At 42.7% G+C, this 14,280-nt stretch overlaps 1 protein-coding gene across 1 annotated transcript in view; it reads left to right on the top strand.

Moving 5' to 3' along the window:
* Positions 1–1,441: 1,441 nt before the first annotated feature.
* Positions 1,442–14,280, top strand: part of msto1 (misato mitochondrial distribution and morphology regulator 1) — a 28,274-nt gene continuing 15,435 nt past the window's right edge. The window contains exons 1-6 of the mRNA XM_061882726.1: positions 1,442–1,646; positions 8,097–8,226; positions 8,300–8,369; positions 11,394–11,469; positions 11,532–11,589; positions 11,656–11,806. Of these exons, the coding sequence (XP_061738710.1) occupies positions 1,563–1,646; positions 8,097–8,226; positions 8,300–8,369; positions 11,394–11,469; positions 11,532–11,589; positions 11,656–11,806 (569 nt within the window). The 5' untranslated portion in view covers positions 1,442–1,562. The remainder of the gene's footprint in view (positions 1,647–8,096; positions 8,227–8,299; positions 8,370–11,393; positions 11,470–11,531; positions 11,590–11,655; positions 11,807–14,280) is intronic.

Genomic DNA, 14,280 nt, shown 5'->3' with positions numbered 1-14,280 from the left:
TCAAACAGTGATTTTTTATCCACTGCATTCTTTACACTGTATTTTTATACACTTATGTTTTTACACACTGAATTATTTTACACTGTATTTTTACAATGTATTTTTACACACTGATTTTTTTTATACGCTGAAATGTTTTATAATCTATTATTACACACTGAGTTTTTACACATTTAAATTTTTTACACTGTATTTTTACACATTGAATTTTCACGCACTGAATTTTTATACACTGATTTTTTTTGCTTTATTTCTATACACTGTATTTTTTACACTGAATTTTTATACAATATATTTTTGAATACTGATTTTTTTATACATTGAATGTTTTTACACTGTATTTTTACACACTGATTTTTTATACACAGAATTTCTACACAGTGATTTTTTTTACACACAAAATTTTTGCACACTGATCTTTTAAACACTGATTTTTTTACACACTGAATTTTTAAACACTGATTTTTTTTATACTGAATTTTTTTACACTGTATTTTTACACACTGAATTTTTTGCACTGTATTTTTACACACAATTTTTTTTACACTGAATTTTTATACACTGTATTTTTAAACACTGATTTTTTTACACACATTATTTTTTCCCTCCACTGTATTTTTACACACTGCATTTTTATACACTGAATTGTTATACGCTGATTTTTAAACACCGAATTTGGGAACACATCGATTTGCTAAAGTTTTATTTCAATACAATTGTATGATTTGATGCCCCCAAAAAAATTATTCACAAAATTTAAAAGCAAAAAAAAAAAGTGTTACATTAAGCTTTCGTGATAAAGACACACATTACCTCCATAGTAACACATTTTTTTCTTTACTGGCAGCCCAGTTGCCAGAATTTTATTGTAAAAAAAAACAGCGGTACTCTTTTTCAATTTCCAGTAATATGTAGTAAAAAACTAACGTACATTTGACAGTGAAAAACTGCCAGAATTTTACCTTGAAATCTTTTGTCAGTACAATTTCATGGATAACCTGCTTTAAAATTGTAAGATATTTAAGTATTTGCAAAAAATGAAAAAAAACAAAAATAACATTGAATGATAATATATTTGTTGCATGACTAGATATTAAAATTTAAAATATATGCAATTGCATGTATTTTTTTCTGTCAAAATGGAAAAAAGGAGAATATTTAATAAGATTACTATGTTGTTGTCAACAAGGTTTTGGTGCCATAACTTAATCAATAATGATTCAAACCAAGACTAAAAAAATATGTAATTTAATATATCTAAAAAAATTAAACATAAAAATAATTGTGATTATGTTTTTGAATTCAAAGAAATAATATAATATTAAGCAGGGTCACCACATGTGAGACGAAGGCGCAGTGCAACCTAACTATGTCTTACGTCATTACACCATCCAATCATATCCATCCACTCTTCTCCCTCAGCCAATCAGAGAAGGTCTCAGTAAAGGCGGCGCCCGTCGTTGTTTGGTGTTGTCATGCCGGAAAGATGTCGCTCGTGTGTAAAATGAAGTCTTCTCCGCGTGTAACATAGCAGCCTCTGTGTCTGTCTTCTCCCCGCCGCCATGGGCAGCCTGTGTCGGGAGGTCGTCACGCTCCAGCTGGGACATTATTCCAACTTTGTGGGCACTCACTGGTGGAACTTACAGGTGAGGACGGCTAGCTAGTTGCTGCTAGCTTGGCTGTTAGCTTTCAATTCTTATTTTTAAAGGCCTACTGAAATGATATTTTCTTATTCAAATGGGTAATAGCAGGTCCATTCTATGTGTCATACTTGATCATTTTGTGATATTGCCATATTCTTGCTGAAATTATTTAGTGGAGGACATTGACGATAACATTCGCAACTTTTGGTCGCTAATAGAAAAGCCTTGCCTGCACCGGAAGTATGTGCGCGTGACGTCACGAGTTGTAGGGCTCCACACATCTTCACATTGTTTTTAATGGGAGCCACCAGCAGTAAGAGCGATTAAGACCGAGAAAGCGACAATTTCCCCATTCATTTGAGCAAGGATGAAAGATACGTGGATGAGGATATTGGTAGTTGTTGTAAACATTTCACGAACCTCGCGCACTTTGCAAATGATACGTCATTTCCAATGTGCGCAAGCAATTTGCATATCGCAAGACGAGATTTTTTTTGAAAATGACGCGACCGTGCAAATGGATGCTTTGAGGACGGCTGAAGAAGAATTTGCGGAATTCTGCACAGAAAGCTACATCGAACAGAAGAAGAACAGCAAAAAAGTCTCCCAAAACTGCGTAGATGGCATCAAGGGTTATTTATAACACTGTGATTTCCAGCGGATTTATTTATTACTTATCGCCTTAAACAACGTCAGCTAAGATTTATCTGAGAGCCAGGTGCAGTCATCAAAAGAGCCACATCTGGCTCGCGAGCCATAGGTTCCCTACCCCTGAAGGCATCACTCAATCAATCAATCAATCAATGTTTACTTATATAGCCCTAAATCACTAGTGTCTCAAAGGGGCTGCACAAACCACTACGACATCCTCGGTAGGCCCACATAAGGGCAAGGAAAACTCACACCCAGTGGGACGTCGGTGACAATGATGACTATGAGAACCTTGGAGAGGAGGAAAGCAATGGATGTCGAGCGGGTCTAACATGATACTGTGAAAGTTCAATCCACAATGGATACAACACAGTCGCGAGAGTCCAGTCCAAGGAGGATCCAAGACAGCAGCGAGAGTCCCGTTCACAGCGGAGCCAGCAGGAAACCATCCCAAGCGTAGGCGGACCAGCAGCGCAGAGATGTCCCCAGCCGATAAACAGGCAAGCAGTACATGGCCACCGGATCGGACCGGACCCCCTCCACACGGGAGAGTGTGACATAGAAGAAAAATAAAAGAAACGGCAGATCAACTGGTCTAAAAAGGGAGTCTATTTAAAGGCTAGAGTATACAAATGAGTTTTAAGGTGAGACTTAAATGCTTCTACTGAGGTGGCATCGCGAACTGTTACCGGGAGGGCATTCCAGAGTACTGGAGCCCGAACGGAAAATGCTCTATAGCCCGTAGACTTTTTTTGGGCTTTGGGAATCACTAATAAGCCGGAGTCCTTTGAACGCAGATTTCTTGCCGGGACATATGGTACAATACAATCGGCAAGATAAGATGGAGCTAGACCGTGTAGTATTTTATACGTAAGTAGTAAAACCTTAAAGTCACATCTTAAGTGCACAGGAAGCCAGTGCAGGTGAGCCAGTATAGGTATATATGTATGTATATATGTATATAAAGGTATATACAGTACAGGCGTAATGTGATCAAACTTTCTTGTTCTTGTCAAAAGTCTAGCAGCCGCATTTTGTACCAACTGTAATCTTTTAATGCTAGACATGGGGAGACCCGAAAATAATACGTTACAGTAGTCGAGGCGAGACGTAACAAACGCATGGATAATGATCTCAGCGTCTTTAGTGGACAGAATGGAGCGAATTTTAGCGATATTACGGAGATGAAAGAAGGCCGTTTTAGTAACGCTTTTAATGTGTGCCTCAAAGGAGAGAGTTGGGTCGAAGATAACACCCAGATTCTTTACCGTGTCGCCTTGTTTAATTGTTTGGTTGTCAAATGTTAGAGTTGTATTATTAAATAGAGTTCGGTGTCTAGCAGGACCGATAATCAGCATTTCCGTTTTTTTGGCGTTGAGTTGCAAAAAGTTAGCGGACATCCATTGTTTAATTTCATTAAGACACGCCTCCAGCTGACTACAATCCGGCGTGTTGGTCAGCTTTAGGGGCATGTAGAGTTGGGTGTCATCAGCATAACAGTGAAAGCTAATACCGTATTTGCGTATGATGTCACCTAGCGGCAGCATGTAGATGCTGAAGAGTGCAGGGCCAAGGACCGAACCCTGGGGAACTCCACACGTTACCTTAACGTAGTCCGAGGTCACATTGTTATGGGAGACACACTGCATCCTATCAGTAAGATAAGAGTTAAACCAAGACAGGGCTAAGTCTGACATACCAATTCGTGTTTTGATACGTTCTAATAAAATATTATGATCGACGGTATCGAAAGCAGCGCTAAGATCGAGGAGCAGCAACATAGATGACGCATCAGAATCCATCGTTAGCAATAGATATTTAGTCATTTTTGCGAGGGCTGTCTCCGTGGAGTGATTTGCCCTGAAACCGGATTGAAAGGTTTCACATAGATTGTTAGACGCTAAGTGTTCATTTAACTGCTCCGCAACAATTTTTTCAAGGATTTTTGAAATAAAGGGAAGGTGAGACACCGGTCGGTAGTTTACCATGAGGTCAGGATCGAGGTTAGGTCTTTTAAGAAGAGGATGAATAACCGCTTTTTTGAATGCTAGGGGAACAGTGCCCGAGGAGAGTGATAAGTTTATAATATTTAGCACTGATGGACCTAATAATACAAAGAGCTCCTTGATCAGTTTCCCAGGAAGAGGGTCAAGTAAACATGTTGTCTGTTTTATTCCATTTACACGTTGTAACAATTCCTCTAATGTTATTTCCTCAAAACGAGAGAAAGTATTTTGGAGGGCAGTATCCGCCGTATATACAATCGTGTCAGTGTTAATAGAACCCCGTTGTAGCTGGGACGCATTGTCTTTAATCTCCTTTCTAATGACTTCAATTTTCTTACTAAAGAATTGCATAAAGTCATCAGCTGAGTGGGTTGAGCTACTGGAAGGAGTCCCTTGTTGGGTTAGCGATGCTACCGTACTAAACAAAAATTTAGGATCGTTTTTATTACGGTGGATGAGATTTGAGTAATATTTAGCTTTAGCTAAGGTAAGCATGCGTTTATAAGTTATTAAACCATCACTCCATACTTGATGGTGCACCTCAAGTTTAGTCGTGCGCCATTTGCGTTCCAGCTTTCTACATAATAATTTCTGAGCTCTAGTGTCTTCTGTAAACCACGGGGTGCGCTTTTTTGGAGCCTTTTTTAACTTTAGCGGTGCTATGTTATCAATGGTTTCGCGCAGGGCGTCGTTAAAGTTGTTAGTGAGGTTATCAATAGAGCCCACATACTTTGGGAATGGTGCCATTACCGAAGGCAGTAGGTCAGCAAGAGTTGTCGTTGTGGCTGTATTAATGTTGCGGCTGCTATAGCAGTTATTATTATTATTAGTTTGACGAACATGCGTCTGAACCTCGAATTTTATAAGGTAATGATCAGACAATACTTTAGTACACGGGAGTATCGTAACTTTGGAAACGTTGATGCCCCTGACAAGCACTAGGTCTATCGTATTACCGTTGCGATGCGTGGGTTCATTTATTATTTGTGTGAGACCACAGCTATCAATTACAGTCTGGAGCGCTACGCACGGTGGGTCCGATGGGGTATTCATATGGATATTAAAGTCCCCCATTATGATTATATTATCGGCGTGTGTCACTAGATCAGCAACGAACTCTGAGAATTCATTAATAAAGTCCGAATAGGGCCCTGGGGGGCGGTAGATAACAGCCAGGTGTAGAGGCAGCGGTGTGACAGACCTCATAGTAAGCACCTCAAACGATTTATATTTATTATTTATGTTAGGACTAAGGTTAAAGTTTTCGTTGTATATTAGTGCAACCCCCCCACCCCTTTTGAGCGGACGGGCATATGCGCATGTGTAAAGTTAGGAGGACATGCCTCATTTAGCGCAAAAAAGTCGTTTGGTTTAAGCCAGGTTTCGCTGAGACCGATGACGTTAAGATTGTTGTCTCTGATAATATCATTAACTAACAACGTTTTAGGAGACAATGATCTTATGTTTAAAAAACCTATATTATAGGTAGTGGGCTGTTTTAGGGAAATAGAAGATTAAAACAAAATAAAAAAAATCGGTCTTAGCCTGGGCCCTGGAGAGGAGGTGCAGACTGAGGCCAAGGGAAAAAACAACAACTCATAGCCATTGAGGACGGCTAAAGAAGAATTTGCGGAATTCTGCACAGAAAGCTACATCGAACAGAAGAAGAACAGCAAAAAAGTCTCCCAACACTGCGTAGATGGCATCAAGGGTTATTTATAACACTGTGATTTCCAGCGGATTTATTTATTACTTATCGCCTTAAACAACGTCAGCTAAGATTTATCTGAGAGCCAGGTGCAGTCATCAAAAGAGCCACATCTGGCTCGCGAGCCATAGGTTTCCTACCCCTGAAGGCATCACAACTATGAATGAACACTGGGAGTTATGTACTTGACCCCAAAAAAAAAGTTAAATGACTGAAAACATGTTTTGTATTCTATCCATCCATCCATCTTCTTCCGCTTATCCAAGGTCGGGTCGCGGGGCAGCAGCCTAAGCAGGGAAGCCCAGACTTCTCTCCCCCCAGCCACTCCGTCCAGCTCTTACCGGGGGATCCCGAGTCGTTCCCAGGCCAGTTGGGAGACATAGTCTACTCAACGTGTCCTGGGTCTACCGGTCGGACGTGCCCTAAACACCTCCCTAGGAAAGCGTTCGGGTGAAAATCCAAGTGTCTTGGCGAAAAGTTAACCTTCTTAGTATATGTGTCTTTGACACGCGCCATCTCATATCTGGCACCTCTTCTCACCATCAAAACTAGGATGCCATATGCCTGTGTGTATGTGCAAAGATGCAAACACAGGGTGTTTTTCCTCAAAACAGAGACCGACTCCTTACTCGAGGTGGACCAATGTTTTTTTTCAAGGCCGATACTGATTATTAGTCGTTAAGTAGGCCAATAACAGATATTTGGAGCCGAGTGTCATTTGCAGTCAAAGTTATTTAAACATAAATAGTATATGTCAGTAAACAGCTAGACAAAGCTTTAAGTTGTTTTTTTTTAACATTTTTAAAAGTTTACAGGATTTATATTACATTCATTATTTAAGCGCACCTTTCATCGAAAGAATGCCAAAAGTATGCAGAGCAAAGGGTGGCTATTTTGAAGAAACTTGAATACAAAACATGTTTTTAGTTATTTCCCCTTTTTTTAAATTAAGTACATAATGTCTGTCTATCTGTGTTGGCCCTGCGACTTGTCCAGGGTGTACGCCGCCTACCGCCCGATTGTTGCTGAGATAGGCGCCAGCGCCCCCCGCGACCCTAAAAGGGGATAAGCGGTAGAAAATGGATGGATGGATAACTCCCCGTGTTCATTCATAGTTTTGATGTGACAATCTACAATGTAAATAGTCATGAAAATAAAGAAAACACATTGAATGAGAAGGTGTGTCCAAACTTTTGACCTGTACTGAATGTCACAAAAAAATGAACAGGCCCCTTAAGACGGTGTTTCTTAACCATTTGTTCGGGCTAAGAGATGGCCGCCAATCAACATCTGTTTCTCAGCTGCGGTCATCCAAATGAGCCATAGCGGTACTCAGTTGTAATACACTCTGGAGTTTAAAATCAGAGAGAATTTTCTCAAGTGCAAAAATTATGACTAAAAGTGTTGAAGCTGTATTTTTATTTGCAATTATATTGTATCTTATTTTCAGTTATTTCACCTTTTTTTGTTAAGCACATAGCTCCACATGTGTTCATTCAGAGTTTTGATGTGACAATCTACAATGTAGATAGTCATGAAAATAAAGAAAACGCATTAAATGACTAGAAGGTGCGTCCAAACTTTTGGCCTGTACTGTATGTCATAAAAAAATGAACAGGCCCCTTAAGACGGTGTTTCTTAACCAAGAGATGGCCTCCAATCAACATCTGTTTCTCAGCTGCGGTCGGCCATATGGGCCATAGCGGTACTCAGTTGTAATACACTCTTCCACCACTTGTGGCAGTAATGACAATCTCCAACAAAGAGAAGAGGTCTGGAGTTTAAAATCAGAGAGAATTTTTCTCAAGTGCAAAAATTATGACTAAAGTGTTGAAGCCACATTATTATTTGCAATTAAATTGTATCTTACTTTCATTTATTTCACATTTTTTTGTTAAGTACATAACTCCACGTGTGTTCATTCAGAGTTTTGATGTGACACTCTACAATGTAAATAGTCATGAAAATAAAGAAAAGCCACTGAATGAGGAGAATGTGTGTCCAAACTTTTGGCGCTGATATTCAGCCCGGTCGATCCCAAGCTTTCCATTCTACTAAGGTGGCAAATATTCCTCTAACATTTGTCAGGATGCATCTCTATGTTACGACCCAGAGATGCCCCCTGGAGACATCCAGAGCGATGTCCTGTTTCGCGAAGGCCAGACGCTGGGCGGGAACATCACCTACACCCCCCGCCTCATCGCCATGGACCTCAAAGGTACCGATGTCTTCCATGCTCACAATCTGTCCCTTTTTGGCTTTAAACCCACTTCATCTTTTGGCCGGCACAGGAAGTCTGGTGACTCTGCGGCAGGAGGGAAGTCTGTATGATGCCGGCAAAGACAAGTCCACTATTTCCTGGTACACACAATTTGCTGTTATTGTCAGCTCCAAACACTGATGACATCTATTAAACAGACAAGAAGCAAGGAATTAAACAGAGGCAGAATTCAATTCAGCTCATTGAGGAGAAACATCTGGGCTGTACTCTTTGTACAGTCTTCCACCACGTTCTGACGATTTGATTGATTTAAATTTTTGATTGGAACTTTTATTAGTAGATTGCACAGTTCAGTACAGGGGTGCCCATTACGTCGATCGCGAGCTACCAGTCGACCGCGGGGGGTGTGTCAGTCGATCTCCAGCCAGGCTTTTAAAAAAAATAGACCTAAAAATGAGTGATCATCAATCTTCACCAAGACGTCACTTAAATGACATTCACGGTACCGGAGGGTCTTGTGAGATGACGCTGGCTGCTGCAAGATCATTATTATTAAAATATGACCGAGAGGAAGGCGAGAAACACTTTTTATTTCAACAGACTCTAGCACCGTACCTTCCGTCAAAACTCTAAAGGCCGACTGCACATTTCCTATCTTCACAATAAAAGCCCTGCTTCGTGCTGCCTGCGCTAACTAAATACAGAGTCTCGGAAAGCTGGCGTGCACAAGCGATCCCTCAGAAAGCTGGCGTGCACATCACTTGTGCACGCCAGCTTTCCGAGACTCTTATTTTGTTAGCGCAGGCAGCATGAAGCAGGGCTTTTATTGTGAAGATAGGAAATGTGCAGTCGGCCTTTAGAGTTTTGACGGAAGGGACGGCTCGAAAGTCTGTTGAAATAAAAAGTGTTTCTCGCCTTCCTCTGTCATTTTTTCATAATAATGAACTGGCAGCAGCCAGCGTCATCTCACAAGACCCTCGGGTGCCGTGAATGTCAATCAAGCAAGCTACGGAATTTGCCGCCAATGTTTTTCTTGTAAAGTGTATGGAAGCTGGATGAATTAAATGCCAAAAACCAACCACTTTCATGTGGTATTGTACAGAAAGGACAACTTTTTTTCTCCTCCATTTGAAAATGTGGGCGTTATCATCATTACTGTCTGATTCCAATCAATGCAAGTCATCAGAATCAGGTAATACACCAACTTATATTCTTGTCTTCGTGAAAGAAAGACATCTATATGTGTTACACATGCTTGTATTATCATTAAACACATTTAACTTGTTTACAAAAATGTCTCTTTCATAAATAAATAAATATAAATGATATATATAAATGAGGTAGATCCCTTCGAGTTGGTCAATTGAAAAGTAGGTCGCCTGCAGAAAAAGTGTGGGCACCCCTGGTTCAGTACATATTTCGTACAATTGACCACTAAATGGTAACACCCCAATAAGTTTTTCAACTTGTTTAAATCGGGGTCCACGTAAATCAAATCATGGTAAGGTTGCACGCCTCCTCCTTTATTTGGATTTTACCTGATTACATGGCAACAGCTGTTTCCAAAGGAAGGGGGGTCGTAAACAGCCGTCGCCTTTGGTTGCAAAACAGTTCAAAGAAAAGGTGCCCGGAGGGGGGGTCAGGTCCTGCTTCCTCTCGGCTTTGTAGATCTCGGGTCAAGACAAAATCTTCCTGTGGGTTACAATAGATCAAAGAAACCGACACCTTCATGCCGCTTCCTATCCGACACAGGGGAGTTTTACAAACCTTTTGACTGGTAAGATCAAAGACAGCTGAAACTTGGATACAATTATTCTGCAGGGTATACGCAGATCCTTAAAAAGTTTTAAATTCATGTATCTAAAATTAAGGCCTTAAAAAGTATTAATTGTATTAGAAATTCCTAAGATGGTTTTAAATTCAGTACTCAATGGTCTTAAATTGTTGGGCCAGTTTTTTTTTTTCTTTTTTCGGAGCACGTCGATGGAGTAAAAGTTACGGCACGTCTTTGAGTAAAAGTGAGTGATTTCAGTGTCAGTCGCGCGCAGACTCCTTCCTTTCTTCCTCGCGTCCAGCCTTTCAGTCAGCATGGGGAAATGCTACTTTTGCGAGCGTTGGCTGGAGGACAGCCGGTTTAAAAGATGGCTTAAGCCTGTTGCCAATCCCAAGGAGGCCAGGTGCATACTTTTGTAAGAGGGATTTCAAACTTGGCACCATGGGAATTAGAGCGGTCGAATAGCACATGCAGTGCGGTAAGCATAGAATCGCGGCAGAGAGCCAAAAACAAACATCGGACATCTCTCAGTTCTGCGTGGGTCCAGCGCCCGCGCCCCCCCAGCTAGCAACAACTGCCGCTAGCAGCACTGACCTGACACTAATCTTCGGCGGGACAGCAACATTCAAATCCCAGGTGCTATGGATCTTGCACACTGTGGTGAAACATCAATCCTTCACCTCAAATGACGGGATTGGCGATCTTTTTCGTGTGATGTTTCCTGATTCTCAGGTTGCTAATACATTTTCCTGCGAAAAGGATAAAACAGCATATATTACGAGACACGGATTAACACCTCACATCCAAAACCTGCTCTTCGACCAAGTCAACGGGTCTCGGTATGTGTTAATTCTCGATGAAACACTGAATCACAGCACGAAGAAGAAACAACTGGATGTCCATGTTTTGTTGTTGATGTTATAATACTGTTTTGCACTATTATTGCACTATTATTGAGCAAATGTCATTTATTTTTACCCTCACCTCGGTTATTATGTTTGTACTGGCGTAGGTGTTGGTTTGTTTGTTTTGGATGTCAAAGTTTCTGGATCTCTCAAGATTTTTGATAAGCTGTTTGGCAGAGTGGTGCTTATCAGTTTGTTTATTAATAAACATAAAAAAAGTAAACTTGACTGATTGTCATTGAGGTTGTAGTACAGTGGGATCTCCAACCATCGCTTATATTTATAGATTTTTTATTGTTTTTTTCGGTCTTAAATTTAATTCAAGGTGGCATTAAAAAGGTCTTAAAAAGTCTTAAATTTGACTTGCTGAAACCTGCAGATACCCTGTTCTGACATTTATGTCAAAATGTGCAGAATAATCCACTCTGCTGTACAAAACATCCCCCGAGTGAAAGGGTGTACTTTAACGTGTGCACCCTCGACAGGGATGGAAGCCTGATGACGCACAAACAGAGCCCCCCTGAAAAAAACTCCTTCCTGGAAGATTTAGACAAGTTGGACGTGAGTATTTGGTCATGGAACAGGTAAAAAGTAGTACTTGGTTGACTTGTTCTGGTGTTTAGAGAGGGGACATACTGACTGAGGTGGATTTCACTTCAAGCCGCCAGTCCCCGTGTGAAGGTGAGGAAAATGGTGTGACGTCGTACCCACGTGTGCTCACTTTAATGTTGTCCTGACGTCACACAGGCTCTTTGAGGCTGGACACGGTCAACGATCAGCTGGCCGCCATCCAGAAGAGCTACCAGCTGGAGGGAAGTGTGAAGGTGTGGTCCGACTTCCTGCGCATTCACCTGCACCCCCGCACCGTCTCCGTCATCCACCAGTACAACCATGATGGGTAGGACACACTGACTGCACCCCCGCACCGTCTCCGTCATCCACCAGTACAACCATGATGGGTAGGACACACTGACTGCACCCCCGCACCGTCTCCGTCATCCACCAGTACAACCATGATGGGTAGGACACACTGACTGCACCCCCGCACCGTCTCCGTCATCCACCAGTACAACCATGATGGGTAAGACACACTGACTGCACCCCCGCACCGTCTCCGTCATCCACCAGTACAACCATGATGGGTAGGACACACTGACTGCACCCCCGCACCGTCTCCGTCTTCCACCAGTACAACCATGATGGGTAGGACACACTGACTGCACCCCCGCACCGTCTCCGTCATCCACCAGTACAACCATGATGGGTAGGACACACTGACTGCACCCCCGCACCGTCTCCGTCATCCACCAGTACAACCATGATGGGTAGGACACACTGACTGCACCCCCGCACCGTCTCCGTCATCCACCAGTACAACCATGATGGGTAAGACACACTGACTGCACCCCCGCACCGTCTCCGTCATCCACCAGTACAACCATGATGGGTAAGACACACTGACTGCACCCCCGCACCGTCTCCGTCATCCACCAGTACAACCATGATGGGTAAGACACACTGACTGCACCCCCGCACCGTCTCCGTCATCCACCAGTACAACCATGATGGGTAAGACACACTGACTGCACCCCCGCACCGTCTCCGTCATCCACCAGTACAACCATGATGGGTAAGACACACTGACTGCACCCCCGCACCGTCTCCGTCATCCACCAGTACAACCATGATGGGTAGGACACACTGACTGCACCCCCGCACCGTCTCCGTCATCCACCAGTACAACCATGATGGGTAAGACACACTGACTGCACCCCCGCACCGTCTCCGTCATCCACCAGTACAACCATGATGGGTAGGACACACTGACTGCACCCCCGCACCGTCTCCATCATCCACCAGTACAACCATGATGGGTAAGACACACTGACTGCACCCCCGCACCGTCTCCGTCATCCACCAGTACAACCATGATGGGTAGGACACACTGACTGCACCCCCGCACCGTCTCCGTCATCCACCAGTACAACCATGATGGGTAAGACACACTGACTGCACCCCCGCACCGTCTCCGTCATCCACCAGTACAACCATGATGGGTAAGACACACTGACTGCACCCCCGCACCGTCTCCGTCATCCACCAGTACAACCATGATGGGTAGGACACACTGACTGCACCCCCGCACCGTCTCCGTCATCCACCAGTACAACCATGATGGGTAGGACACACTGACTGCACCCCCGCACCGTCTCCGTCATCCACCAGTACAACCATGATGGGTAAGACACACTGACTGCACCCCCGCACCGTCTCCGTCATCCACCAGTACAACCATGATGGGTAAGACACACTGACCGCACCCCCGCACCGTCTCCGTCATCCACCAGTACAACCATGATGGGTAAGACACACTGACTGCACCCCCGCACCGTCTCCGTCATCCACCAGTACAACCATGATGGGTAAGACACACTGACTGCACCCCCGCACCGTCTCCGTCATCCACCAGTACAACCATGATGGGTAAGACACACTAACTGCACCTCCGCACCGTCTCCGTCATCCACCAGTACAACCATGATGGGTAAGACACACTGACTGCACCCCCGCACCGTCTCCGTCATCCACCAGTACAACCATGATGGGTAGGACACACTGACTGCACCCCCGCACTGTCTCCGTCATCCACCAGTACAACCATGATGGGTAAGACACACTGACTGCACCCCCGCACCGTCTCCGTCATCCACCAGTACAACCATGATGGGTAGGACACACTGACTGCACCCCCGCACCGTCTCCGTCATCCACCAGTACAACCATGATGGGTAGGACACACTGACTGCGAAGGTGCTGTCAAAGTAAATATTGATGATAAACTCTAGGATGTTGTAATTCTTTCTTACTTAATTTACTTGACTTATTGACCTACTTATTGACCTACTAATTGAATTACTAATTGACTTACTTATTGACTCACTTTACTTAGACTTAGACTTGGACAAACTTTAATGATCCACAAGGTAAATTGTTCCACACAGTAGCTCACTTACAAAGGATGGAAAGGACAATGCAGGTATAAAGTAGACTAAAAATGTAACGTATTAGCAATAGAAAATATAATATATGTAATATTTACATATTTTACATACAGTATATGATATATACTGATATATTTTATATAACATATGACACTGAGCATGTCCAATATTCCAGTATATGTAACAGCTGCAGCATAAATAGAGAGTAGATCTAACAGAAAATAAACATAAACAAAGAGAGGTAGCTAACATAATAGACATACTGTATATCATACTTACAATTTTACTTCACTTACTTTCTTTATTTAATTACTTTACTGCATTACTTACTTGCAGTTCCTTTTACTCTACTTGCTTTAACTACTTGCAT

This window comes from Nerophis ophidion, linkage group LG21, assembly GCF_033978795.1.
Source record: "Nerophis ophidion isolate RoL-2023_Sa linkage group LG21, RoL_Noph_v1.0, whole genome shotgun sequence".
NCBI classification, from domain to species: Eukaryota; Metazoa; Chordata; class Actinopteri; order Syngnathiformes; family Syngnathidae; genus Nerophis; species Nerophis ophidion.
This window is presented reverse-complemented; position numbering and strand designations above follow the sequence as displayed.